This window comes from Lynx rufus, unplaced genomic scaffold, assembly GCF_022079265.1.
Source record: "Lynx rufus isolate CCGP_SWC_20201006 ecotype Redwood Valley unplaced genomic scaffold, mLynRuf1.p SCAF_3, whole genome shotgun sequence".
NCBI lineage: Eukaryota > Metazoa > Chordata > Mammalia > Carnivora > Felidae > Lynx > Lynx rufus.
The window spans coordinates 31251189-31278530 of NW_025814845.1; the positions used below are offsets into that span (position 1 = coordinate 31251189).

A 27342-nucleotide genomic window follows, 5' to 3' on the forward strand; every position below is an offset into this window, starting at 1 on the left:
GGAAATACTTAAAACAAAAAGATGGTGGCCATCGCTGGAGAAAGGGTCTAGAGTGAGGAACCGTGGAGACTTTACTGTTCATTTAATACCATTAACACTTAACATTTGCCTACAACAGAAAGTGCCGTGCCTGGAAGAGCAGCAGAAAGGCCGCCGAGGCGGGAGGAAGTCCATGAGGCCTTATTGGCGCCACTGAAAACAGGAAGTGGAGTTTGGATAGGAGATACTCAAGGAGTCCTTTATGTAGATTCAAACACTAGCAGGTGACAGTGTCTATCAGCGATAGGATATGAATCCTCTCAATGGGTAAAAAGTAATAGCTGTGAACTCAGTAACATTACCAGACATAATTATGCTTCCAGTAATGTGCAGGTCCAGACATTCAGGAGACGAAATGGACTCATCTCAACCTCCCTACTGCCATATCCAGCTACAGCAGGCTCATGAAATCCATCATTTAAAGCACTGCAATTTTAAAGGGCACTTCAAAAACACTTTTTTTTAAAACAAGTTAATGTCTTCACTGTCTCCTTCTCTTTTCCTTATCTACAGTCCTTGTAATTTCTGTGCCTTATAGGTTGCAAAAATGTTATTTCCTTCCGTGGTGGCACTATCTGTTATATTTACAGCACGTTAAGGTAATCTTGGAACCCACTAGGATAGTTGCCGGGCTGCAGGGTTATGTTAGAGAAATAAGCCTTTGTGAGTGCTTATTTATATTGAATTTAGCTCCAACAAAGTGCTCCACGTGTTGTTGTTGTTTTTAATGTTTTATTTATTTTTGAGAGAGAGTGTGCGAGCAGGGCAGGGGCAGAGAGAGAGAGGGAACAGAGGATCCGTGCTGACAGCAGAGAGCCTGATGTGGGGCTTGAACTCATGAACCATGAGTTCACGGCCTAAGCCAAAGTCAGATGCTTAATCAACTGAGAGCCTCCAGATGCTCCACATGTTTTAATCTTAAAATCAGTGTAATGGCGAAGCTATGAGAAGATGATGGAAAGTAGCTGGCTTTTAGAACCCTGTTCATTTCTGTCCCAACTGTGACTCTCTGACAAACCCTAAGATGTTACAGATATGGACAAAAGTCAAGAAAGACTGGTCTCAATTAGACTAGCTCAAATCCTGAACTTCTGAATATCTAAAAACAACAGCAACAAACACCACCACCTTCTTACTTTAAAACATCACATGAACAAAGCTAATAAAATATTTCCCAGTAAAGGTCAAAGGGAAATGTCTATAATGAATAGGCTTTTAAATTTTTTAAACTTCTAACTTTTCATTAGTTCGAGCTTAAATAAGTTCCAAGAACTTTAAAATAGTTGGTTTTTATAATCAGGTTATACGCTGTCCCCTGCAACTGCATTTCTTTTATTATTTTGCTTAACAAAACCCAGCATTTCTAGACAGCACATAGAAATAGTTCATCTAAGCACAGGCGGTATGATTTCTAAACAGATGATGTTTTACTATGCTTAACACCAAGGACCCATTTCTCTTACAAAAATGCTTACCAGGTCAAACAACTTACGTAAGAACTGAAATGAAACCATTGAGAAATCTAGCAATATTTTGCACACCAACTGCTTAATTTTACCCCAAGAGGCTGATGTTCTTTTCTGCCCGCAAATGACTTTTCTTGGTCTGACTAGAGATTAATTCCATCAACAACTGAAAACACCAAAAGAAAGTGTCACCACAGCCTGTACCCTTCCCGGCGGTACCTGTTTCATCCGGGGAACTGGGTGAGGCGCTGTCCTGGGACAGTGTCGTCCAGCTGGACTCCTCATCGCTCGGTGCCAGGTTCTGGATCCGGTGCAGGGCGCAGTCGGTTTTGGCCCCCGTTTTGGGATGATCTTTCTTGGTCTCTGGGCTGGATGACACGGTGGCCACTTGACCGTCTTCGGGGCTGAACTGGGCTTTGTTTGGTTTCTGTGGGAGTGCTTCGCCATTCCCGATGACGGTGGAGGCCTGGTCCTGGCCCGGCTGGGGCTTCTCTTCCACACCCCCGTGCTCGTTGCCTAAGTTCTGCTCTAATTCTCTGGTTGAGGTTTCCAGGTCTGCATAGTAATTTAGGAAGCTCTTGGTTCTCCTGGGTTGGGAGGGTAAAATTTCACAGCCTGAGGAATCGCGTGGGTGGGGCTCTTTGCCCTCTAACTTCTCAGAAGTTATGTTGATGACTGCAGTGGGGCTGACATTTTTGTTGGGGTCCTGCTGCCCTTGTTCTGCAGCCTTCCGGAGCTGGTTCTCGCCATTTTTCACCAGCTTGATGTTGGCAGAGCCGTTTCCCAGCAGAGGCTGTGCAGCTGGGTCGGAGAGGCCCATTGCCACCTGGATGTTAGTTAGTGCATATTTTTTCCTGCATTTGGGGGGTGTGCTGTTCTTGGTTTCCGTGTGTTTTATTTCAGCATTCAACAGTTCATTGTGGGAGGAACGGAGATTAAGGGTATTTGGTGGTGTGGCTGGACTGTTCCGATTCGTGATGTCTGTGGTTCCGCTGCTGGCCATAAACACTGCCAAAGTGTCTACACCTGAGTCAGCTGCAAAAAAAGAAAACTAGTCATTAGCTGCCTGGCAGGATTAAACTGCTTAGCATACAGAGTGAGCAGACATTTTTATATAAAAAATTGAAAGAATTAATGCTTCCATTGCATACCTCCTTATAGAATTGACTCATTTTCCTCTTTATTTTCACTGTTCACTCATACATTAAATAGGAACAAATAAAAGCCTTACTGTAGACACACGAAATCCAATTTATAGAAAAGCTGAGAGGTCAGAGGGTCCAAATTTTACTTAGAATCTCCCTCTTGAATTCATATAAAAGCATTTTCTGCCAGTGACTGGTCTTCATTTTTCACAACCTTAAAAATCACGCCCTTCTAAACATTTACACCGCATTTCTATTCTGCAGTTCCTTTGGGCAACAACAACAAAAAAAGTTGCTGAAAAATCCTCTGGGGCTCCAGCTTGCTTAGTTAACTTGAAAGGTTACCGTTCAATGATGTACCCATACATCTAAGGTAATTTTTCTCAACCATGTTTAGAAATTGTGTTCTGGATGCCTGGAAAAATCAAATCTCCGTTGTAGTTTGCTAATATCTTTGTGAATATTTTTGACCTGGGCTTAGTGTTTGTACTAAACAGAAATTTTGGAGAAATGGCCCAGTTGCTGAAGAATGTACACACACATAAAACTATTACTAATAAGGTAGCGTTGAGCCCTTGGCTACTGATGCGTTAGAGCTCCCAAAGGAGTCTGAATATATTCCACTGAATTAAAACACAGACTCAGCTGTTTGCAGTCACCATGTGCCCTTGCAGGACTCCTAGGAAACTACCTGACAGTTGCATTTATCTCAAATATTGTTCATACCATCTGTGATTTATTCCATGTGTCTCTTGCTAGGAAGAAAGAAAGGCTTCTCAGACTGGAAGGGAATAAAATTCATCATCAAGAATTCCTAAGGTTTCACGTTTCTCAGTCTATGAAGAAATGACTCCCTTCTTATCTGATCCTTTGTCCTCCACAGAGACCTCAGTGACTTTACACCAGCAGATGAACCAAAGCAACAGCTCTGGTTCATGGGGTTACAGAAAGGAGCTTTTGTTTTTTAAAGATTAGATTCTTAGTGATGTTTTATTGCTTATAAGCTAGAAACACAGAGGCCAGCCGAGAAGGGAAAAGTGGAAACACAGAAGAGAAACAGACGAAAAAGACAGAATCCAGGTGACAAGAGGAAGGACCACAGCGGATGTGAGAGTCAGCCTTGGCCAAGACAAGGGATACTTCTTCACATGAGAAGGAAGGAAAGGGAGTAAGGATGCGGACAGGCCCATATACTATTGCAGTGACATAAAACCGAGGAAAAGCAAAACTGACAGCCTCAATTTTCTCTGTGAAAGTAAAGTCTTCCCCTGAGGGGAAGCAGGGTAGGGGACATAAGGAGAGAAACAGAGTCCAGAAAAGTCACGTGGGAGAAACACAGAGTTGGTGACTTTCTAAAAGAAATTTGAGGTTTGATGGCATAAGAACAGACACGCAGATCAATGGAACAGACCAGAGAGCCCAGAAATAAACCCATGCATCTATGGTCAATTAACTTATGACAAAGGAGCCAAGAATAAGCAATTGGGAAAGGACAGTCTCTTCAATACAATGGTGTTGGGAAAACTGGACGGCCACATGCAAAAGAATGAACCTGGACCATGACCTTATCCCATACACAAACATTAACTCAAACTGGATTAAAGACTTGAACCTAAAACCATAAAACTAGAAGAAAACAGGCAGTAAGCTCCTTGACATGGGTCTTGGCAATGATTTTTTGGATTTGACACCAAAAGTGAAGCAACAAAAACAAAAATAAACAAGTGGGACTATATCAACCCCCAAATCTTCTGCACAACAAAGGAAACCATCAACAAAATGAAAAGGCAACCTAGAGAATGGGAGGGAAAAAAAAAGAAACAGTCACAGAGGGGGATGTGATCAAGGTGGCAGGAGTGGGGAAGTGAGCAGATGAGGAATGCTCTCTGGGTGTGGCCCAGAGAGGGCAGGGAAAAGAGTTGGGAAGAGGGTGGAGAGCTGGGAGGAAAAGGCAGAGGAATCAGAGATCTTCAAAAGGTCAGGGAACAGGAGTCACAGGAACAAGGAAATGTTCTCAACCCCAGCCGCACGCAACCCTTGGGGAGCTTTTAAAACATACAGAAGGCTAGGGGCACTTGGGTGGCTCAGTTGGTTGAGCACCTGACTCTGGAGTTCTTCTCAGGTCATGATCTCACAGTTCATGGGATCGAGCTCTGCACGGGGCTCTGCACTGACCGCGTAGAGCCTGCTCGGGATTCTTTCTCCCTCTCTCCCTGCCCCTCCCCCAGTCTTGTGCTCACGTGTGTGTGCAACTCTCACCTCTCTCTCACACAACAAACAAACAAACAAACAAACAAACAAACTTTGTTAAAAAAAGACTAAGCCCACCCCTAAAGACACCCTCAAAGGCCGTGATTCAATCAGTCTGGGAATGGGCACAGTGGGGATAATAAAATGTTCTCTGGGTGACTCCAATGTATGGCCAAGGCTTAGAACCACTGGAACAAGGAAGTGAGAGGCTTGGAAGAAAAAGATGACATATATCCAAGTTAATGATTTCAGAGGCACTTGGAACCCTCTGGTCACGCCCGCCACGTTCCTTGTCCTTGCACACATTCTCGGCATCCTTCCCTCCTGTCTGGAAAAACTCTACTTTACCTTTAAGATTCAAGGTAGCTATCACCTATTTGTGAAGCATCTTCTTGCTCCTCCAGGCAGATTCAAGGGCTCCTTCTCCTACACTCCCAAACCCTCATCAACTTGTCTCTATATAGCATCATCCACCCTGCTTTAGACTTCCAGCAACCAGAACAGCAGTGTAGTACACAGTAGGTACTCATTAGAAGTTTATGGAATCATCGAATAAAATGAAAAAAAACAAAACAAAACAAAACAAAAAAACAACCAAGTGTTTTGTTAACATCTCAAGAAATGTTTACATTAGAAGCCTATCTTTACTCAACCTTTTATCCCATGTAACAGCTAAGCATGATTTAAAATAAAATCTTTTAGGGGCACCTGGGCAGCTCCGTCACTTAAGTGTCCAACTCTTGATTTCAGCTCAGGTCATGATCTCACAGTTGGTGAGATCAAGCCCCGTGTCGGGCTCTGTGCTGACAGTGCAGAGCCTGCTTGGGATTCTGTCTCCCTCTCTCTGACCCTCCCCTGCTCACTCCCTATCTCGCTCTCAAAATAAATGAATGAATAAATGAATGAATGAATCTTAAAATAAAATATTTCAATATTCTATCCAGACCAACTTATTTTGCTCCTCAGTCTTGGCTCAAGAAAATTCGTGCTCAATTCTGCTGTAACTCTCTAAAGAAGAAAAGGCTATTTAGAGTCAAAAGTCTGTTTTGTGACCCAGAACAGACTGGTATACTTCTCTGCCAGACATGATTTCTCATCAGCTGTCATCCTACTAGCTCAAAGTTGTACGTGCTTTGGTCTGAACAGCATTCAGGCCCAGCTGAGGCTCTCGTGCACACGGCACAGCGCTCCGGTCACCACTGTGACCCCCGGTACCTATTTCCGGGCCTTCCTCTGTTTCCTCTCTTCCTCATATTTACCACCTGCATCAGTAGTAACAATGAACAGAAGAGAATCACGTATGATGGGAAACAGCAACACGACAGTAATATACATGTGAAAAATTATGGAGAAAAACTAGCGCTCTGTGGATATAAATGGGAAAAGATGACTATGTTCCTCTTCTATCCTAGGACCACTCTCTCGCACCTACCTTTTGCTCCATCTGTTCTACATGTAGGACATTTTAGCCTGCTTTCCCCGATACTAATACTATATTGAGATTCAAAAGTCAGTGCCATTCAAGGCACTTCCATTTATCTTTGCCTGATTTTACTATAGATTCGAAATCAAAAACTAATTTGTCTAATATTCCCTTTAATTTGGGGGGGGTGGTGTGTGGATGGAGTTAAATCCACCAACACATGGGCTAGGCCCTAAGTGAGGATTCAAGACATTGCTACTCCACATTTTCCAGACTGGAAACACTGAAACAGCCCTCCATGAGTTTCTTACCTACTGAATTCTGCCAATTTTCCTGGAAGTGTTTCTCCAGGAAATCGGGTTTCCCCTTCCCACCTCCTCCACACCTGCTTTCAGGCCCTCATCATCACTTATCAGTTCCTTCTAAATCTCTAAGCATAACGGCTCTGCAGTCTACTCTGACACATTTTGCCCTGTATCATTCTAAGAACAAACTGATCACATAGCCCTCCTGCTTAAAAACATCTACTGGCTCCCTACTGTTCAAATTCAGCTCACTCTACACAAGCCACCTCAAATTCTCCTATGCTGGTCTCAAATCTTCCCTTCCAGTCCCATCTCTTGCCACTGCACCTCCCCGTTTTCTACACCACAGCCACAATCTACCTTCCCGACAATGCCAACCCCTTCTCAAGTTCCCCCTCTGCACAGAGTCTGTTTCCTCTGCCCTGGAATGTTCTTTGTCCTCCTCTCTCCTAGCCCCACCCTAGACCCCCGCCTGAAAGCTCCTTTATAAATCCTTCAAAACACGGCTCCTTTAGCCTTTCTCTGATTCCTATGCACAATGATGGCTGCCCTCCCTCTGTGCTAGCCATGTAACAGGCTGTTCGTATCAGTACTTCTATTCTATACTGTAAATGTCAACTGAGATGTCTATCTCTCCTTCTAAACTGTAAGTTCCCTGAGGGTGGTGACTGTTTTGTTCATTTTTTAGGATAGTTTTATTGAGATATAATTTACATGTCACAAAGCTCACTTTTAATGTACAATTCAGGGGTGTTTAGCAAATTCACAGAGTTGTACATACATCACTACAATCTAATGGCAGAATTCTGTTATCAGCCCAAAAAGAAACCCTCCACTCAGCAGTCACCCTCTATTCCTTCACCCCCCCGCCCCGCCCCAGCCAACCGCTAATCTACTTTCTGTCCTTATAGCCTTGCCTCTTCTAGACAGTTCACATAAACAAAATCATATGACACGTGGTCTTTTGTGACTGGCTTTCCTCACTTAGCGTGTCGGGGTTCATCCATGTTGTAGTATGTATCACTGCTTTATTCCTTTTTATGGCCAAATCATAATCCATTGTATCAACAGACCACATTTCATTTATCTACTTACCAGTTAACGAACATTTGGGTTGTTTCTACATTTTAGCTATTACAAATAATGCTGCTACAAACATTCATGTGCAAGCTTTTGTGTGAACATATGTTTTTAATTCTTCTGGGTGTACATTCAGGAGCATAACGGCCAATTATATTTATATTATATTGCTGGTTATATAATGAAATACACTTGACCTTTGAGGATTTGTAGACTGCTGTCCAAAGTAGCTGCACCAGTTTACATTCCCATCAGCAGTGTATGACGGTTCCAATTTCTCCACAACCTCCCCAACACTCATTTTTGTGTCTTTCTTAAGATGGCCATCCAAGTAGGTATGAAGTGGCACCTCACTGTCGTTTTGCTTTGCATCTCCCTTTCATTTTTAAATTTTCCGAACCTCCAGTACCTTTCGCAAAACTGGCATGTAAGAGTACTCAATAAATGTCTGATTCATTAACCCATTCACCCATTCGTTAACTAAATATCCACGGAGCATCTGCTATGTGCAAGTTGCTCTTCTCAAGGCCACGAACATTACAGTGCACGACATAAGCAAAATGAATGAGGACTGGATAAGCAAATGCCAGTAACCCTGAGACTCTTCAGTACAGAAGTGGTTCTGCTTCTCCTGGATTTCTGGTGGTTGGACGGGGCCCCAAGACTTTGCCATCACTTCTACATCTATTCATCATGCTGTTATGAAGCTCCACGTCAATTCAGGAGGATCATTTCCTATTCTAGAGCTAGGTGTAAGCTGAGTTCAGAGTGTGACAAGAGCTAATATTATTACTGCCATCGCTCTGCATCCACATGGAGAAACATCTGTTATAGACTGGCATGGATGTCTCCTTATCTGGTACCAGCCCCACAATTTTTCTTGGGGAATCAACCTTTCTACATGCTAATTCCCTCATTAAACAGAACTTCTGGTGTGCATGACCATGCAGTAGATACGGTTCTAACTGCTAAGGTTACAGCAGTGAGCAAACCTGACAAAATAAAAACACCTACTTTCATGCAGCTTAGGTCCTACGGGTTCAGCCCACGTGTTTCAGGCAGAGATAACGCTGCCCCATACTTCGTGGAGGGCACGGCCCAGGCCCAGCCAGTCCGAGTAGCAAATCCCCATGGCTATGGTGACTGGCTCAAGGAAAAGCATGCGGCCCACACAAAGCTAATCCTAAGACTGTTGCCGGAATGATCAGAGGAGGGGTGCTCTTTTTCTTGAACTGGAAAATATAAGTCTAGAACTTCAAGGGGTCACCATGAAGAGGCAAACTGAGTTAGCATGAACTTAACAAATGAGCAAGCAGATCCGTAAGATGGAGAGAAAGGGGGAAGCTCTAACGACAGTGTTGGAATCCCTAAAACGAGACATACTTGAAACATGATGCCTCTAGACTTCTCGGGAATTAAAATCAATCGATTGGAGTGTGCGTGCTTAAACCACTTTAAACTGGCCTTCTCCTTTTAGGAATTCAAAAAAAAAACCACCTTAGTTAATTAACAGAGTATTTTTTATGAGACCTAAAAAAAATTAGGTAAGCCAGCGTTACTCAAATTCCACGATTAACAAAGCTTTCCTGAACCCCAGAGTCACAAAGATCCCAGCACGGAGATGTAACCCCATAACTTGGATGACGTCCTAATTCAAACTCATGCTGGAATCTGTACTTAAGCCTACCCGCTCTGCTTTCTCTTTTCTGAGACCTCTAAGCATCTGTCAAAGAAAAATTTTGTCAGTAATGACAGGAAACTCCTCTCCGTAACCTGCCGCTCTCCCTCTGCTCCCATGACACGCTTATAAAATTGGAAATTGACAAATGGGCCCCAGGAAACCCAATGTTGGCCCTGCTCTTCAGTGAAACTTCACAGCTTCCTCATCTTTCTGCTACACAATTTTATTTCCACTGAGGAGTTAACAGCAATACTTCTACCCTGAGGAATGTTGCCTTTTGAACTAGACTTCTAAGTAGTAAGGAAATGAAATAACTCAGATTTTTTTTTCTTTTAGGAAGGAGAGGCAAAATAAAGCTGGTTTCCTGAAATTACTCATGAAAGTAAACTCCCAATGTGACAAAAATGATAAGAACCTCTCTATGAACAAAAGAGGTAAAGGTTATATGAGGAGGCAGCTTGGGTCATGGAGGCAGGGGGATCACAGGATTAAGAACCTTGGAAGTTTCTAAAGCCAAAGGAGCAGCTTCCTACAGCTGATTCACAGGGCAGCTTCCCCGGGCTCCTAGGATAAAAGGAAGATTTCAACAGCCAGGTATTACCCACCTAAAAGTTTCCCATGCCCACTCAACTTAATTGCCTGAGGACTCACTTTGTTAAAAATCCCCAGTGGAACTGAGGAGACTCAAGAGCGATGTACCAGATACTTTTCTTCAAGAAACTCAGTCAGGGGTGCCTGGGTAGCTCAGTCGGTTGAGCAACTGACTTCAGCTCAGGTCATGATCTCATGGCTCGTGGGTTTGAGACCCACGTCGGGCTCTGTGCTGACAGCTCGGAGCCTGGTGCCTGCTTCGGATTCTGTGTCTCCCTCTGTCTCTGCCCCTCCCCAACTTGTGCTCTGTCTCTCTCTCTCTCTCTCTCTCTCTCTCTCTCTCAAAAATAAACATTAAAAAAAATTTTTTTTAAAAGTCAGAATAGGCAATGAGAAGATAAAGTTATTAAACAGACTCACAATGGCTAAAGTAGGCAGAGAGACGTATGAGAAAAAGGTATTTGCACAGGAAAGAGGTTAAAGGAAGGTACTCCCCAAAACAATCACAGCTAAGCTGGGTCTTAAACAGTAGGTAGGAGTCCGGCAGTGGATCAAGGTGAGAAAGGCACTGCAGATGAGGGAAAACCTGGCATTCCAATATCACCACTGGCAAATGTGAAGATTAGTCATTTTGGAAACACAAATCAGAATGTGTGTATTCAAATAAGAATTATGACCTTCAAAGCAGCCACACTGAGACAGTATATGCTTATCCCAAGGATATTTTTCCTTCTCAATTTCTAAGCCATTTTCATTGTTTAGAAAAGCCTCAACGTCTTTGGAAGATTAATGAATGTATTTTGTAAATATAGCTCTAGACTTTTATAACCAACTCCGATGAATGTGGTCAATGATCACGCTTAGGAATACTGGTTTAGGTGGGAAAAAGCAGGTGAGTGATAAAGTAATGACCCAGGAACTGAAAAGCTGGGCCTCAAGTCAATTCCAACAGGGAGCATGATACAATGGCAGACTCCTTGACTATGCTGCCAGCTGAGACCTCCTGGGAAGGGACTCCTGAGTTGAATCTTGAAGGTTCAACAGGGATTCTTCCAGGCAGATAATGGCATATGTTCCGGGGTATATTTATTTTTTAAAAGGTTCCTTGTTGGGGCACCTGGGTGGCTCAGTCCGTTAAGCATCCGACTTCGGCTCAGGTCACGATCTCACGGTTCGTGGAATCGAGCCTGTGTTGGGCTCTGCGCTGGCAGTGTGAAACCTGCTCGGATTCTCTCTCCCTTTCTCTCTCTCTGTACCCCTCCCCCTATTTGTGCACGCTCTCTCTCAAAATAAATAAACATTAAAAAAAAAAAAAAAAGATTCCCTCTAGTCATAGCTCCCAGGAGTCAGGAAATGGGATGGAAGGCTACCTTGTCCCAGTTATTGGTACAGATCTTCCCAAATTAGCTGCCATCTGAATTTTCAAGTAAAAAAATGACTGGAATCTATACTCCACTGAAATAAGAACACTGCTTTCCTTGTAAAATGTGTCGCATCCTATACCAATGCATGATAGTAGTAGCTGTCATTAAAAAACCGTGCTGGGTAACAGGGTCATTATCTCTTATATAATTACCGATGAATAAAAGCAATTTGAGTACCATTAGGAAGAATGAATACACTAGCATAATAAAATATAAGTGACAATTAGAAATTCCTAGAAGTTATTTGATTAGTTTACTTCCATTTAGAAGAAAACACATCATTTTATATACTTGCTAGCTTTGTTCTTACAGTTTCCATACTGAGCCTATGTTGCAATGCATTAAAAGATTTTAAATATTGAAGAAGTCCTAGAAGGATCATTCTCAACAATTTAAACTGTATTTTTTTAAAAGGACACATGTATTTGCCATGATTTTCCAAAATTAATATGCCTATTCAAACATGTATTTACCAGAAAATCTACTCCCTGCCCCTAAATTATCACAGTGTGATTAGATGGCCTCTAAAAATTAGCTCTGAGTTCCTAATTTTCCTGTGTGAATTTAGGTTTTTGACTGTTTTGTATAAAAAGGATACTACCTGTCACTCATACACCTCTACTGAGCTTAGTGTTTATTCTATTATGTTTTATTTTAGTTCTCTGTTGAAACAGAACATGCAGTGTTATGTAAGAGAGAAAACAGCTCGGATGTACATAAGGAGTTTAACTACAGAACTGAGGGACTTTAATAGCTATTTGTCAATAATTTAAATCTACTTACTTAAAAACTCAGAATTTACAGAGTGGTTTGTATCCTAACAAATATGGATTCTGTCAGATTCATCTTTCACTTGCAATCCTATCCTATGTTTAATTCAAACTGTTATCGAGAGGCATCTGGGTGGCTCAGTCGGTTAAGCGTCCGACTTCGGCTCAGGTCATGATCTCACAGTTTGTGGGTTTGAGCCCTGCATTGGGCTCTGTGCTGACAGCTCAGAACCTGGAGCCTGCTTCAGATTTTGTGTCTCCCTCTCTCTGCTCTCCCCTGCTTGTGCTCTGTCTCTCTCTCTCTCTCTCAAAAATAAACAAACAAACAAAAAAAAGACAAAATGTTATCGGAATTGCTTCTTCCTTATTATACTCCTGTGAGGCTAAGAATTAAATCCCACACCACACTGTGTGTGGACTAGCATCCGTCATGACACAAAGAAACGGATATACAATAAAATTATGGTGGTTTTCTTAAGGACTGAATTTAATTAGCATAGATCTAGGAGAATACTGAATCGGGGAGCTCTATTCTAGACAAACCCAACAATGGCCAAGATGCTGTTTATGGAGACTCACCACCGACACTTCATTGTTCATACGTAACTGTTCACAGGCTATCAAGTACAATGCTAGATGGCAAAATGTGACATAGTTTTAGTTTCCTGTTATAATCAACTAAAATATTTTTACATTATGCTATTACTAGAGTCATGCAATTATTACACGAATACAGGTAGGTCCAATTGATTCTTCTATCTTATTTTAAAGATCCACTTTTCCACTACGTGAGTGAACAATAAAAAGCAAACGTCATTTTAGCAAACCATGTTTAACATCAAAACAACTGTCTATCATAGATATTTGTTAAAATTTTAATATTCAACTGCTTCTCTGCATTGAAAAACGTGAAAGTGTGTCTGACCTGGAAGTACTTCTGACATGGATCACTGGACGCCAGCAGTGGAGCAGGAAATAGGTTATAATTTGAAATCTGAAAAGAGGGATCATTTGAGAAATTAAAACCCAAATAACAAAGCATAAAAGAAAAAAAGCATAGCATGGAAAATTCTTCCAAAAGCTGTCAAAAATGTTAATTTTTGGCAGATAATATGAAAATTTGTGTTTATTTATAGTTGATCACAACACATTTGACTGAAATTTGAATTTCTGCTTAACCACATTTTCCGTGAACATTTCTTGAGATTTTTTTTTTCCATGCCAGGCTAGAGTTATCATCTATCTATCTATCTATCTATCTATCTATCTATCTATCTATCTACATGTCTCAACTTTCCAATGCTTTTTCTCATTAAAAACACACAATTCAGAAGGCAGTAAGGAAAAAACTAGTACATTTCACCACATAAGAATCTAAACATTCTGTTTGGGAATAAAAAATGACTATAAACACAACAGAGACAAAAAAAAAACTGAAAAAAAAATAATACTATGACTAAAAGGGTTAATTTCGTTTATACAGAAAGATCACCTTGAAATTATTAAGAAAAACATAAACAAGCCTATAGGAAAATAAGCAAAGGACAGGACAAGTCCCCAGAGAAACACAAATATCCAATGAACACATAAATAACTAACCTCACTCAAAAGTAAAGAAAATGCACGTTTAAATAACAAGGACTCATTGGTTTTCCTCTACTGGCCTACAAAGATTAACAAGCTTGATAACACATAACCTAAAACAACAACACTGGAAAAAGGAATTTTCAAAACTTGCCAATGGGATTAAAATCCAGCAAAACTTTTTGAAGGGCCATTTAGAAATATCTGAGCAAATTTAAAATGCATGGACCCCACTGTACAGCAACTGCATTTCTGAGAATTTATTTTACAGATAAACTTACATGGACTCTTGTTCTAAAAGCAAAAGATCAGTAACTAACTGTTCTTCAGTGGACATCTGGTTCATTAAATTATGATACATCCGTACAACAGAGTACCGTGCCGCTATTAGGAAAAACAAAGTGGATCGACATGAACGGATATGAAAGGGTCTCAAGAAATATCACTATGAGATGAATAACATGTGCAGCAGGGCAAAATCGCATTTGAGTAAAAATCTGAAAAGCATAAACATATATATATGCAAGTAAATACATACATACATACACACATTACACACACACACACACACACACACATACACACACACACACACAAGCATCTACACAGAAAATTTCTTAAAGGAATAAAAAAAGAACTAGACACAGTGGTAAACTGCCAGTTTACCAAATTAGATACATAATAAGGAAAACTGAAAACAGACTTTGTTTTCAATGAGCTGCTATCAGGAATATCACTTGGAATGATAATCTATTATATTAATTCAAATGAAGATACTGTAAGATTCCATTTATATACAGTACAAAAACAGGAAAAACTTATCTATGTCAGGACAGTGGTTCACCCTGGAGGGCAGGAAAAAGGGAGAAGCAGGAGGGCAGCCTCTGGGACGTTATGATACTAAGCGCTGTTTCTTGATCTGGATAATGGAAGCTCACCAAGCTCTACCCTCACGTGCAAAATTCTGTATGCTCATTATAGTTCTGCGAGATGTTTCGTGAAAAAGTCAAATGCTGGCGGTTTTCTAAAGCATTATTCAAATTGTACAACTTTATATTGTGAAGACTAAAGTCTATTCTAACCTTTCCAAACTAGTAACCTTTAATGGGCATTACCCCCAACTTTATGATTCAGATAATGACCTGACAACTTGGTCTACTGACCCACAATACATTTTTAATTATATTTCCACATATTGTGTGTAAGGCTCATTACTCTAGTATAATTAAAAGGGTGGGTTTATTTTAAATTGTCCTGAAACAGCAAAACATGCTGCCTTTATGTACCTTTGTTTTTGTCTTATGCCTTTCTCAGCTCCTGAAAAGTATTTTACAATTTTCTTTTTTTTTTTAAGTTTTTGTCTTCAGTGCACCTTAAGTTATAAGTAGAGACAGATGTGAAGTGACAGCTATTTTAAGAAAATGAATATCAATAAACAGAGAGAAAGCTAAGAAGAGGCATACTTAGAGGAGTAAAAAGGCTTGAACAAACGCTAAGAATCTGCATACTTTTCAGTGCATCTGATCTTTAAAATAAAAAAAAATATTCCTTCTTCCCAACTTGAAACAAACTCCAACTTCTATAAAGGTATGAACTGACATTCAGATAATCACTCCATATTTTAAATGGTCCTATGCTATTATTATCTGACCAACATTTATTCCATATGTGCATGGGTTATGCTAGGAGCAGGGGATACTTCAGTGACGAAAACACCATTCCCCACTCTCATGGAACTTATAGACAGACCAGTCAGGAAGATGGACATTAATCACAAAATTATTCATATCGGTGTATAAGAAAAAGAATATTAGACTGGAGAATCAGGATACAGTTACCCGAGAAAGTATAATTTAAGTTGCAATTTGAAGACTAAACAGGATTTAGCTGAGTAAACATTATACACCTACCACATGCAAGGCATTCCCTGGCCCCAGGAATACACAAACATGCAGAGTTTCCCTGGGCATTTATATCCTTGATGAATAAACCTAAACTAGTAACGGTTTCCAGTGACTTTGCGGAATGGGCTAATTCTGCATAAAGAATAACTTGAGAAATATAAAAGCACTCAAGTATGTTTTTTTTTTAATTTTTTTAAATTTTTATTTATTTTTGAGAGAAAGAGTGAGACTGGGGGAGGGGCAGAGAGAGAGAGGGAGACATAGAATTCAAAGCAGGCTCCAGGCTCCGTGCTGCCAGCACAAGAGCCTGACGTGGGGCTCGAACTCACAGACTGTGAGATCATGACTTGAGGCGAAGTCTGCTGCTTAACTGACTGAGCCACCCACGCACCCCAAGTATGGTTTTAAGAATAATCTGTAGCTGTGCTGTCCAACATGGTAGCCACTAGAAGCAACAGAAGTTAGTAACACTGGAAAGGTGACTAGTGCATCTAAGGGATGCCTAATTTTATTTAATTATAATTAATTTAAATCTAAACTTAGAAATTGACACTTGATTCTTCAAGGAAACTTCTTGGGTAGGTGAATCTACTTTTTCAACAATATATTTTATGAAATCTAATACAGATCGAGTATTTCTACTGAAATTCTGCATCCCGGTTGAGTACTAGAAATGTAAAACACACTGATTTTGAAGACTTGGCATGAAAAAAAGTAAAATATCTCACTAGTAATTTTAAAATATTGATTACATGTCGAAATGATATTTTGCATATACTGAATTAAATAAAACATATTGTTAAAATTAATTTTGCCCTTATTCGTTACTTATTAAAATTTTTTAAACGTATGTTTATTTTTGAGAGAGAGAGAGAGAGAAAGAGAGAGAATGCAAGGGAGACGCAGAATCCGAACCAGGCTTCAGGCTCTGAGCTGTCAGCACAGAGCCCGACGAAGGGCTCAGAACCACAAACTGCGAGATCATGACCTGAGCAGAACTTGGATGCTTAACCGACTGAGCCACCCAGGCGCCCCTTGCCCTTTTTTTTTTTTTTTTTTTTTTTTGGAATTGTGGTTACTAGAGAATTTCGAATTACATATATGGCTCACATTACTTTTCTGTTGGAGAAGCACTGATCTAGGGAATGCAGACAGAGTTTGAGACAATGCCCTAATCAAAATATTATTTACCTTTTCCATAAAAGCAAAGACAGGCAGAAATGTCACCTCAGCTGTAAAGCGAGGGAAGGTCTGCTAGCATTCAGAACAAGTGTCTCTGCTTCCACGAAATCACATACTGAGTTCAAAGACACCAGAGACCTGCGTAGGCCACTACAAGCTCCACGTTAAGAATACAGCTGTGAGGGGCGCCTGGGTGGCTCAGTCGGTTGAGCGTCCGACTTCAGCTCAGGTCACGATCTCACAGTCCGTGAGTTCGAGCCCCGCGTCAGGCTCTGGGCTGATGGCTCAGAGCCTGGAGCCTGCTTCCGATTCTGTGTCTCCCTCTCTCTCTGCCCCTCCCCCGTTCATGCTCTGTCTCTGTCTCAAAAATAAAATAAACGTTAAAAAAATTAAAAAAAAAAAAAAAAGAATACAGCTGTGATTTTATTTTTTTATTTAAGTTTATTTATTTGAGAGAGAGAGGGAGTGAGCACAAGAGGGGGAGGGGCAGAGAAAGGGAGAGACAGAATCCCAAGCAGGTTCCTTCTGCACTGCCAGTGCAGGGCCCAATGCGGGGCTTGAACTCGTGAACCGTGAGATCACAACCTGAGCCGAGATCAAGAGTCAGATGCCCAACCGACTGAGCCATCCAGGCGCCCCAATACAGCTGAGGTCTTAAAACGAAGCATAAAACTATGTAAGTGAAACAATCTAGTAACCAGAGTTTCCCTTTCAGCAGCGTTTTCACGTGTCCCATTAATGAAAATCCATAACACTCATATGCTTTGTGATAATGCCACGAAAGCCCAAAAAATGTCCAAAAGGACCACAGAAGAACGTCCTGAAGCAGAAATCATGGAAGCACTATTAAACAAATGAATAAGTATATAAGTTAAATACCCACTTGTATTTGGTTCAGTATGAGATTATATGCTTTTTTCCCATGGGATATAAATAAATAAACTCAAATTTTTATCTATACCTCACCTTTTCCTATCATAACAATCCAAACCTCAATGTCTTCATTTTTGTCAATATAATACGCCCCTGACCAAGAATGCCATCTCTCACACTAATCATGCCCTTAATGTGTTCCACTTGTGTTACTGATTATTCTTTTTATTTGTGATACTGTGTTTGTAATTTAGAATAAAAACTTTTCCCCCTTATTTTTATTGTATATTTTATCTTTTCTTAATTACACACCGTACCTATCAGGTTTCAAGTCGGGAAGAGATGATACGATCAAATTGAATAATCTGAGGTGGGTTTAATTTAGGTACTATTCAAAAAAGGTCGGCAGGGTAGGAAAACCATAAGGGGTAATGCAGACTCCAGAAGCAGCAAGAGCAAGTTACCATCCTTGTTCTGAGGGATGAGAAAACTGTGGGCAGAGAGGGCACTGCCCAACACAACTACTATCTGCAATGGGGGAGTCCCAGCCAGCTTTCAGCAACCCTGAATAAAACCGGGATCTTTTCCTGCTCTCACTGCCTGATCTTTTTAACTATAAGGTTGAGAAACTATTCCCAAGTAAGCTAAAGTTATGTGTAATACTTCTTTTTCCAAGAAAAAAATGAAAACTTCCTTGTGTTCATCCATTTAGATACAGCTTAAGTATTGCATCCTTGATAAAATTTTCTTTGAACTACCTAATTGTTTTTTTTATGCTTATTTATTTATTTGGTGGGGGGCAGAGAGAGAGGGGGAGAATCCCAACCCAACCTCTAGAATAAAGTTCTTTTAACCCTTGACAATCTAATACCCAATTGATTCTAGAACCTCTCATTTACTTAAATCCTGCACTGCCTTCAAAGAGTTACTTTCCTGAAAACTCTAACCCAGTGTAATCTGACCAGAAACAATCCCTTGCTATAACAAGTTATTTTGTAAGGTCCCTTTACTATCTTGAAGTGGAATTCATAGATAAGTAGACTACATATACACATGAATTCCAGAAAAGGAGAGATATAATTCAATAAGCAAATCTCAGGCCCAACTACACTAGCAGTCATGATCTATGGGTAGATTGCTGTGAGTGCAACAACTATAAATACAAACTGAGCCAGGCATGTGCTGTGTTGTCAACCCAGAAATCATGTTCTGCACTGCTGTCAATAACAGCAATTTCAAAACGCTGAACAACTCTAAGAAAATTCCAAAAAAATGTTAAATACAAGTCATCTTACAATTAGAAGGAGTTTCCACTTCTAGAATATATAGTGTATATTAAAGCCATAAAAAATACTTTAGAACTTCTAGGCTCTTGCAATTATAAACATGCTGTTTGCCTACCTGAGTATTTGGTACAGTGTTCATATGCTTTGCAGAGTGAAATATTCTTTGTTATACAGGGTGCCCTGGTCTCCACCCAGAAATGCAAGTAGGGGGCCTCCTTCCACAGTCCCTAAGGGGCGCTGTGCTGTAGACACTTCCAGCCTCCCCAGCTGTGAAAGTTATAACATCAGCCCAGAGTTATCTCTCTACTTCCTAACTCTGACACTGAGGTCCTATATGATCTTGAACCAGTACTTCAGGTCTGAAGCACATCTTATTCAACTGCAAATCGTGGTTACCATCCATGTGACAGTTACTACGAGGATCAAATGAGATACAGCAGGTTGCCTGCCTGCTTTGCTTAGTGCCTGGCAGATATTATTTTTTCTTACACATATGACCTCTTTTCTCAACAAGGTTGTAAGCTTTCTGAAAGATTGGTGGCCCACATCTTCTTTCTTCCCTCCCTGCCCTGTCCTGCCCTCTGTGAAAATGTTCATAAATAATAAACGGAGTCCAAGAATGGAGCGAAGAACTACAATTATAATGGGAACTTTCTTTCTGCCATTACTGAAGTCATTACTGTAGCTTGCCAAGCACACGAAGGGCTGTCAAAAAACTGTCGCTTAACCCTCCCGAAAATATACAAGGTTGGATTCGTTGATAAATACTTTTAAAGTAGACATTGCACTCTAGGATGGGACCTATCTCTAAATTCATACTGATTCAATCATCATTTAAGGTTTCAAATATTTTTCCCTAAAGAACTTTAATCTCTATTTTCAGATCTATAATTTGGAACAGCTGCATCAGATGACTCCACAGTCGAACTCTGAAAAATCCTTTAAACTGCCTACTGCATACAATACACACAGTTTCCATTAAACAACTAAAGTGTGTAAAGTTTTATGATGCATACATAATGAAGAGTATTTAGTAAGTATATGCATATGCAAAATTTTATTTTTAGTATTTTGTATTTCCACAGAGAATAAAGTAGAGGTATGGCATACCATATTTCACTCAATGAAAATAACTTGATTTTTTAAAAAAAGCTTTGAGATCTTATTACTAGTAACAATTTCTTGCCATCCACATACCTGGGAGCTATATTATCTACTGTTAAGAATCACTGTTCTGGAAAAGCCTAAATTCTCCATTTACGTAACTTAAAATAGAAAAAAAGTTCTCAGCAATAAAGATGCAGGGACTAATCCTATCTCTAATGTCCATATCTTACACAAAAACCCGTAAGGACACTGATTTGTGATTCTAGCTCTTTATCTTACTTGATTCGGTGTTCTCAGTGCCAGATTTTAAAATCAATTCCAAGAACACTATCAAAAAATATGCGCAAAGAAAACTGTTTCCTGGAATGTATCCCAGGGGGGAAAATACCAAAATTGGAAAAGAAATACTTTTAAAACAGAATAAAGGTAGACTTTCCATTTATGAATTACCTTTATAACTCTTAACAATAATTTTTTTAAATGAAGCAAAAGCTTTATGATTCCTCCAAAAATATATTTGACCCCCATTTTTCACACTTCAAAGGCAGGACACCTGCAGTTTAGAAATAACAGCAATATTTAATGCTTCTAAGAAGTACCAATTTAAAATATGCTGCTGGACGGCTTTGTAGAGTGGACTGCATCAATGGCCTCAATTAACACCTCTCTGTATCCTTGCCCTCTGCCCCCTAACTTTGTAGCCCCTTCCCACTGACTATGGCCTAGCTGTGCGGCTTGCTCTGGTCATTAGGAGGTTGGCAAATAGAATGATACAGAAGCTTGAAAAGCATGGCCCACTTCCAGCCCCTTGAAAAACGATTAAGATCTGTGCTACTGCCATGAGAACACATCCAGGTTGGCCTCTCGGAAGGATGCTGGAGTCTTAGGTAAGATAGATGAATCCTCTTGGCCGAGGCCATCTTAGACCGGCCTAAGCCAGCTGCCCATCAAACACATGGAAGAGTGTTGCCAAGGGCTGCATGCTGGGCCCGCAGCTAACTGCAGGACCATGAGAGAGCCCAGCAGATACCGTGAGCATCCCTCGGCCATCCTGTAGATACCAACGGCTATTGCCGAAGCTACTGAATTTTGCGCTGGTTCATCATGCAACATTACTGTGGTAATAGATAAATGATACATGAATTATACCCGCAACAGTCAAAATGAGATAACATTTTGCCGTTGGAATTAAACCTCAATCAATCCAGGGGAGGTATGCTGCTGTGTGAGGATCCCACTGTGGGGAACCAAGTTCTTCCCTTCCCTCCCTGGGTTACACAGGAATGTCTTGATCAATACAGGCTTCATCTTTGGTCTCTCCCGTTGTTCATACACAACACACAACCATGTACACTCAGCATGTCAGAGTACCCTGTGATGGCAAATTTTAGGGATGTGTCATAAGGTCATACTGGAAGCATTATTTCTACCAGGAACAAAATCAGAAACAAAAAAATCAATAGGAAACTGAATTACATCTCTACGGTGGAGTATTATGCATTATTTAAAAGTGAGGAGGGGTGCCTCGGTGGCTCAGTCAGTTGGGCATCCGACTTCGGCTCAGGTCATGATCTCGCACTCCGTGAGTTCGAGGCCCGCGTCGGGCTCTGTGCTGACAGCTCAGAGCCTAGAGCCTGTTTCAGATTCTGTGTCTCCCTCTCTCTCTGACCCTCCCCCGTTCATGCTCTGTCTCTCTGTCTCAAAAATAAATAAACGTAAAAAAATAAAAATATAAAAGTGAGGATGTCCTATATATAGTTATCTAGAAAGATCTCTATTAAGTATTATTGAACAAAAAAACTAGCTATAAAACAGTGTGATGAGTATACTGGCATTACGTACACAGTACTTTTAACTTTTCCGTATGTTTGAAAATTGTCATAATGAAAAGTTAAAATAAAGGTGGCAGGCATAGTGTCATTCTTTCATAAATTTTTAAAAAAATCTTTTTGTGGTAAAATAAAACACACATTTAGAAAATTACACAAAACAAATAGTTTATTAGTTATTATAAAGACAACACTCTTACAACTATCACCCAGATCAAAAAAAGGACTTTTCTAGCCACCCCAGAAGGCCCTCCATGAACTTCTTCCATTCTTCCAAAAGTAAACAAACCTATCTTGACCTTATAGTAATTATTTCCTTGCTTTGCTTTATGATTTCATTACCCCACTGTATGACCTTGGTCAATATAGTCAATTCTTTCCCATTTTTAAAAATTTCATAGGTCTTTTAAGTTACATGTAATTTATGTCTCCCTCCATCTTTTTCTTTACTTTACAATTTATTCATTAAAAAACCCAGCTCTGAGTAAGTCATGGCATGAAAGGTACAGCATAGGAAATACAGTCAATGGTACTGTTATAGTTCTGTATGGTGACAGATGGCAGCTAGACTTCTGGTGAGCATACCATAATAGAGAGACCTGTCAAACTGCTATGTTGTACACCCGAAACTAATATAATGCTGCATGTCACCTCTACTTCAATTTTAAAAATTGAAAAAAAAAAAAAATCGGGGCCAGATGAGCTATGGAGTTTCCACAGTATGGATTCTGCTGACTGCATACTCACGATACAAGTGAACACGTCGCACTGTCCTCTGAATTTCCTGCAAGTTGGCAGCTGGATTCAGAGGCTTGAAAAAATTGAGATTCAATCCATTTGGTGGGATGCTCTTTCATCAGGAAGCACATAATATCTGGTTTTCACCAGTTTCTAATGTTTGCAGTCATTGTCACTCACCGTTTGGATCCATTAAATAAACAGAGATTGTAAAAATGGTAATATTTTAATTCTCTCATTTCATTTTCATTTGTTGAGTGGAAAAAATTTAGGAGATTCTTCCCATCATCTACTACATGGTTATCCAGTAGTCAGTTCACATAAGAAAGGCAGGATAAATACTTGACTCTTTTCTGACTACTTTCAAGGTAACAAATTGGTGTTCCATTAACCTCAGATGGTAACCAATAATTTTTTTTTCATATCATGAGAGGTCATGGACTTAAACATATTCACAACCCTCATTTCTGAACCTCAAATCGTCCCAGTTTTTACCACTAGGACCATCTTTAGGTTGGCTCCTGAGTCCTTCTGACGTGGCCCCAATCTTTGATAGCTTCCTTGCTACTGTCTAGGGATATTACAGGCTCATCTTCTCTTTCCCCGGTTATTTTTGGTGTTGAAAGCTCACTCTTCAGGAGATTTCTTAGGAAGAGCTCATGGGAACAATATTTCCTCCCATGACTTCTTGCATGTTAATAATAATAGTTGGTGTTCTTTATACTTGAAGGTCAATTTTCCTAGACTTAAAAAATACAGGCTCACATCTTTTCTTTGAGTGCCATAAATATGTTATTCCATTCTTCTTCTGGCATAAAGTGTTTCTGTCAGAAAGTCTGAGAACAACCTAATTCTGTCGTTTTTCTCTTTTTGTCTACATACCCAAAGGACCTTTTCTCTTGTTTTGGTTTTTTTTAAGGCAGTATGTTTACTAGATTATCTTGACATGGGTTGTTCTAGGTTGATATTCTAAAATACATGGTTTACTCTTTTTTTTTTTTAATTTTTTTTTCAACGTTTATTTATTTTTGGGACAGAGAGAGACAGAGCATGAACGGTGGAGGGGCAGAGAGAGAGGGAGACACGGAATCGGAAACAGGCTCCAGGCTCTGAGCCATCAGCCCAGAGCCCGACGCGGGGCTCGAACTCCCGGACCGCGAGATCGTGACCTGGCTGAAGTCGGACGCTTAACCGACTGCACCACCCAGGCGCCCTTACTCTTTTTTTTTTTTTAAGTTTACTTATTTTGAGAGAGAGAGAGAGAGAGAGGGAGCGAGCGGGGGAGATACAGAGAAGCAGAGAGAGAATCCCAAGCAGGCTCCACACTATCAGCACAGAGCCCAATGCAGGGCTTGAGCTCACTAACCATGAGATTATGACCTGAGCCGAAACCAAGAGTTGGACACTTAACCAACTAAGCCACCCAGGCACCCCGTTTCTGAATTTTTCTAATTCAGATGTATGCTGTTCTCTCACACTTTATATAATTTTGAAAATAATCCTTTTACTCTCTTTTGAAATAGTATACTTTAATTTTTTAAAGCATATCTTTTTTGGCATGCTTTCATTGTCCATAAGAATATTATTCTGTTCCTTTTTTTTTTAATAGTGTGTTTGTATGGAATGTAATCTTGCTAGTGTTCTGTACTTCTATAAAATTTTATAAAAGTACAGAACACTAGCAAGATTACATCCCATAAACTCACTATGAAAAGACAAAGAATAAGGAACAGAGTGATATCCTTACAATGAAACCATGCCAAAAAGACATGCTTTTAAAAATTCAAATATAATATACTATTTCAAAAGAGGGTAAAAGATTATTTTCAAATTATATAAGACATAAAAGAACTGCACACATCTGAATTAGAAACATGTGTGTGTGTGTGTGTATGTGTATATATATGTATATAATTTACATAGTCCCTCTTTTATTACCTTTCCCTCCCCTATTTGCAAAGCTCTATGAAGGCAGGGACTACCTCTGTTTCACTCATCAGTATATTCCTAATGTCTGGCAGATGGCAGATGTTCAATAAATAGTCCATGAAGGAATGTATAGAATAGTTCACTAAAATGTTAACAGCAGTAATCTCTGGGTGGCAGGATTTAGAAAAATGTCTTCCAAACCTTTGTGTGTTGCTGATTTGGGTAAATTCTTTTAAAAAAAAAATTTTTTTTTTAACATTTATTTATTTTTGAGACAGAGAGAGACAGAGCATGAACAGGGGAGGGTCAGAGAGAGAGGGAGACACAGAATCTGAAACAGGCTCCAGGCTCTGAGCAGTCAGCACAGAGCCCGACGCGGGGCTCGAACCTCACATACTGTGAGATCGTGACCTGAGCCGAAGTCGGACGCTTAACCGACTGAGCCACCCAGGGGCCCCGGGTAAATTCTTTTATAATGAGTGAAGCATTTTCATATTCAGAGCAAAGAGTTATTTATTGTCAATGTGAAAGAAGGAAAGTTTGTACATGAAACTCTCTACGTACATACTATACATTGAAAGGAGGGAAGGAAAGAAGGAAGGAAGGAAAGAAGGGACGAAAGGAGGAGTAACCCCATCTCCCCATCCCTCCCACCCCCTCACTGCATAGGACTTCTATTCATAAAGGAAGCCTCTGGCGTCAGAGGTGATAAGGCTTAGTTTTACTAAGAAAGACTAGGTTTAGAGTTGGTGAAAAGGAAGACAGCAACCACCCATCTGCCTTCCATGCTATATTTGACAAGATTTTACTCTGCAGCTCAGAAAACATGTTAATAGGACTTCTTGTGGTGGAGAGGAAGGGATTAAAAAAGCAAAGAACCTTGTTGTGATAGTTTGGCACTATATCGAAAATGGCACACAGTGCCTGCAATTCATGGAACAAAGATAACATCTTTTCATAAAATCTGCACTTCAAGACATCCCAGATACACAACCAAGAAATGCCGATGGCAGTGACGCAAAAGCACCAAACAGAACAATCCCAAACAAGAACGAGATGAAGCCTTAATTTGCTTAACTGGGCCTTCATATATCTATTAGAGAAAACATAAGAGATGAACTGCCTCATAAAACAGATGGTCTTCTCCAGCTCCCCCTTTTTAAAAAAAAAAAAAAAAAAGATAATTAAAGGAAACGAAAGAGTAAGGATCTTGTTAAATTGGCTAAGGAAAATGATTTCATTTGAAGTAGAACGCGTGAGTTTTTGGAGAAAGGATTTCAAGTTTTCCCTCGGAGCTAACACAGGTCATTTGGCAAAGCCTACCTGAGAAGGGGAAGGCCCTCCTAGGGCAAAAGCCTCCTAGACAGCAGGGAACACCCTGGCAGGCCCTATTAAGAAGCAAAGAGAAAGGCTGAGGGGTAACATGGCCTTGTTGAAAGAGCACTGGATAGGGAGTCAGGACATATGAAATCTGACTTCTTGATTCGTGAGTCCAAGGAACCTACTTCACTTAGTCACCTTTTAATTTTTCTTAGAGAAACCCATTATTCATTCCCCTGTCCTATCTTGGTAGTAAGAATAAATGAGATAACGAGAAAAAATCTGTGTAACAAAGACTGCAAGTGCAAAATTGTTAGTTTATACTGGAATTTTGTTTCATTGCTAGATATAAAGTCCACTGAGCAGTACTGTTGTATGTTAAAAATCGGAGGGAAGGGAAATGAGGGTCCAGGTACTCGGAACCCAATAGAAGATGACTATGTCCACGTCTGTTCTTTAAGCTCTAAGACACTTTCTTGAGGAGAAGGAGAAGCAGATAAAAGCATACCCTGGGGCTCCTGGGTGGCTCAGTCAGATAAACACCTAACTCCTGATCTCGGCTCAGGTCATGATCTCACAGGTCGGTGGGTTTGAGCTCCCTACTGGGCTTTGCACTGGCAGCGCAGAGCCTGCTTGGGATTCTCTCTCTCCTTCGCTCTCTGCCCCTCCCCTGCTTGTGTACTCTCTTTCTCTCTCTCTCTCTCTCAAAATAAATAAATAGTTTTTTTTAAGTATACCTCAAAACAACTCAAAATTCTATGCCACATTCTTTTTTTTTAATGTTTACTTATTGATTTTGAGAGAGAGAGCACATGCATGCAAGCAGGAGAGGGACAGAGAGAGAGGGAGAGAGAGAATCCCAAGCACGTTCTGCACTGTCAGCACAGAGCCTGACAGAGGGCTCAAACCCACGAACCGTGAGATCAAGACCTGAGCCAAAAATCAAGAGTTGGACACTCAATTGAGCCACCCAGGCGCCCCCTCCATGCCAGATTCTTAACTGAGACAATGATAGGAGCCAGGAGTCTTTTATGGTCTTGGCTGGGATTCATCCAAGAAAGGGCATTGCCCCCAAATGTCACCACAAATGACATAATGCCTACTGAGCCTGAGTTTTTAACCAAAGCCTAGCAGATCATATTAAGCCCTGGGTAATAGCAACTATTGTTGAAGGCTTCTTCTGGGCTAAATAAACATAAACAGTGTGCTCAGTGTCTCTCAGGTCTGACAAGCCCTAAGAGACACACACCATTTTTCTCATTTTACACAGACACGGACCTAAGGCAAGGCTGAGAAACCTGCAAAACATCAGATGGCTCAGAAGCAGCAGGGCCCAGGCTCTAAATCTGGTCTGCTGATTCTAGAATCCTTAGGTTTGTATTCTACTCCACTGCCTCTCCCAGGAAGTAGAAAGAG

At 40.4% G+C, this 27342-nt stretch overlaps 1 protein-coding gene across 1 annotated transcript in view; it reads right to left on the reverse strand.

The window, feature by feature from the left end:
- APBB2 (amyloid beta precursor protein binding family B member 2) overlaps nt 1-27342 on the reverse strand; it is a 382196-nt gene that overhangs the window by 190244 nt on the left and 164610 nt on the right. The window contains exons 5-6 of the mRNA XM_047091376.1: nt 13100-13168; nt 1725-2540 (exon numbers count right to left, since the gene is read on the reverse strand). Coding sequence (XP_046947332.1) covers nt 1725-2540; nt 13100-13118 — 835 coding nt within the window. The 5' untranslated portion in view covers nt 13119-13168. The remainder of the gene's footprint in view (nt 1-1724; nt 2541-13099; nt 13169-27342) is intronic.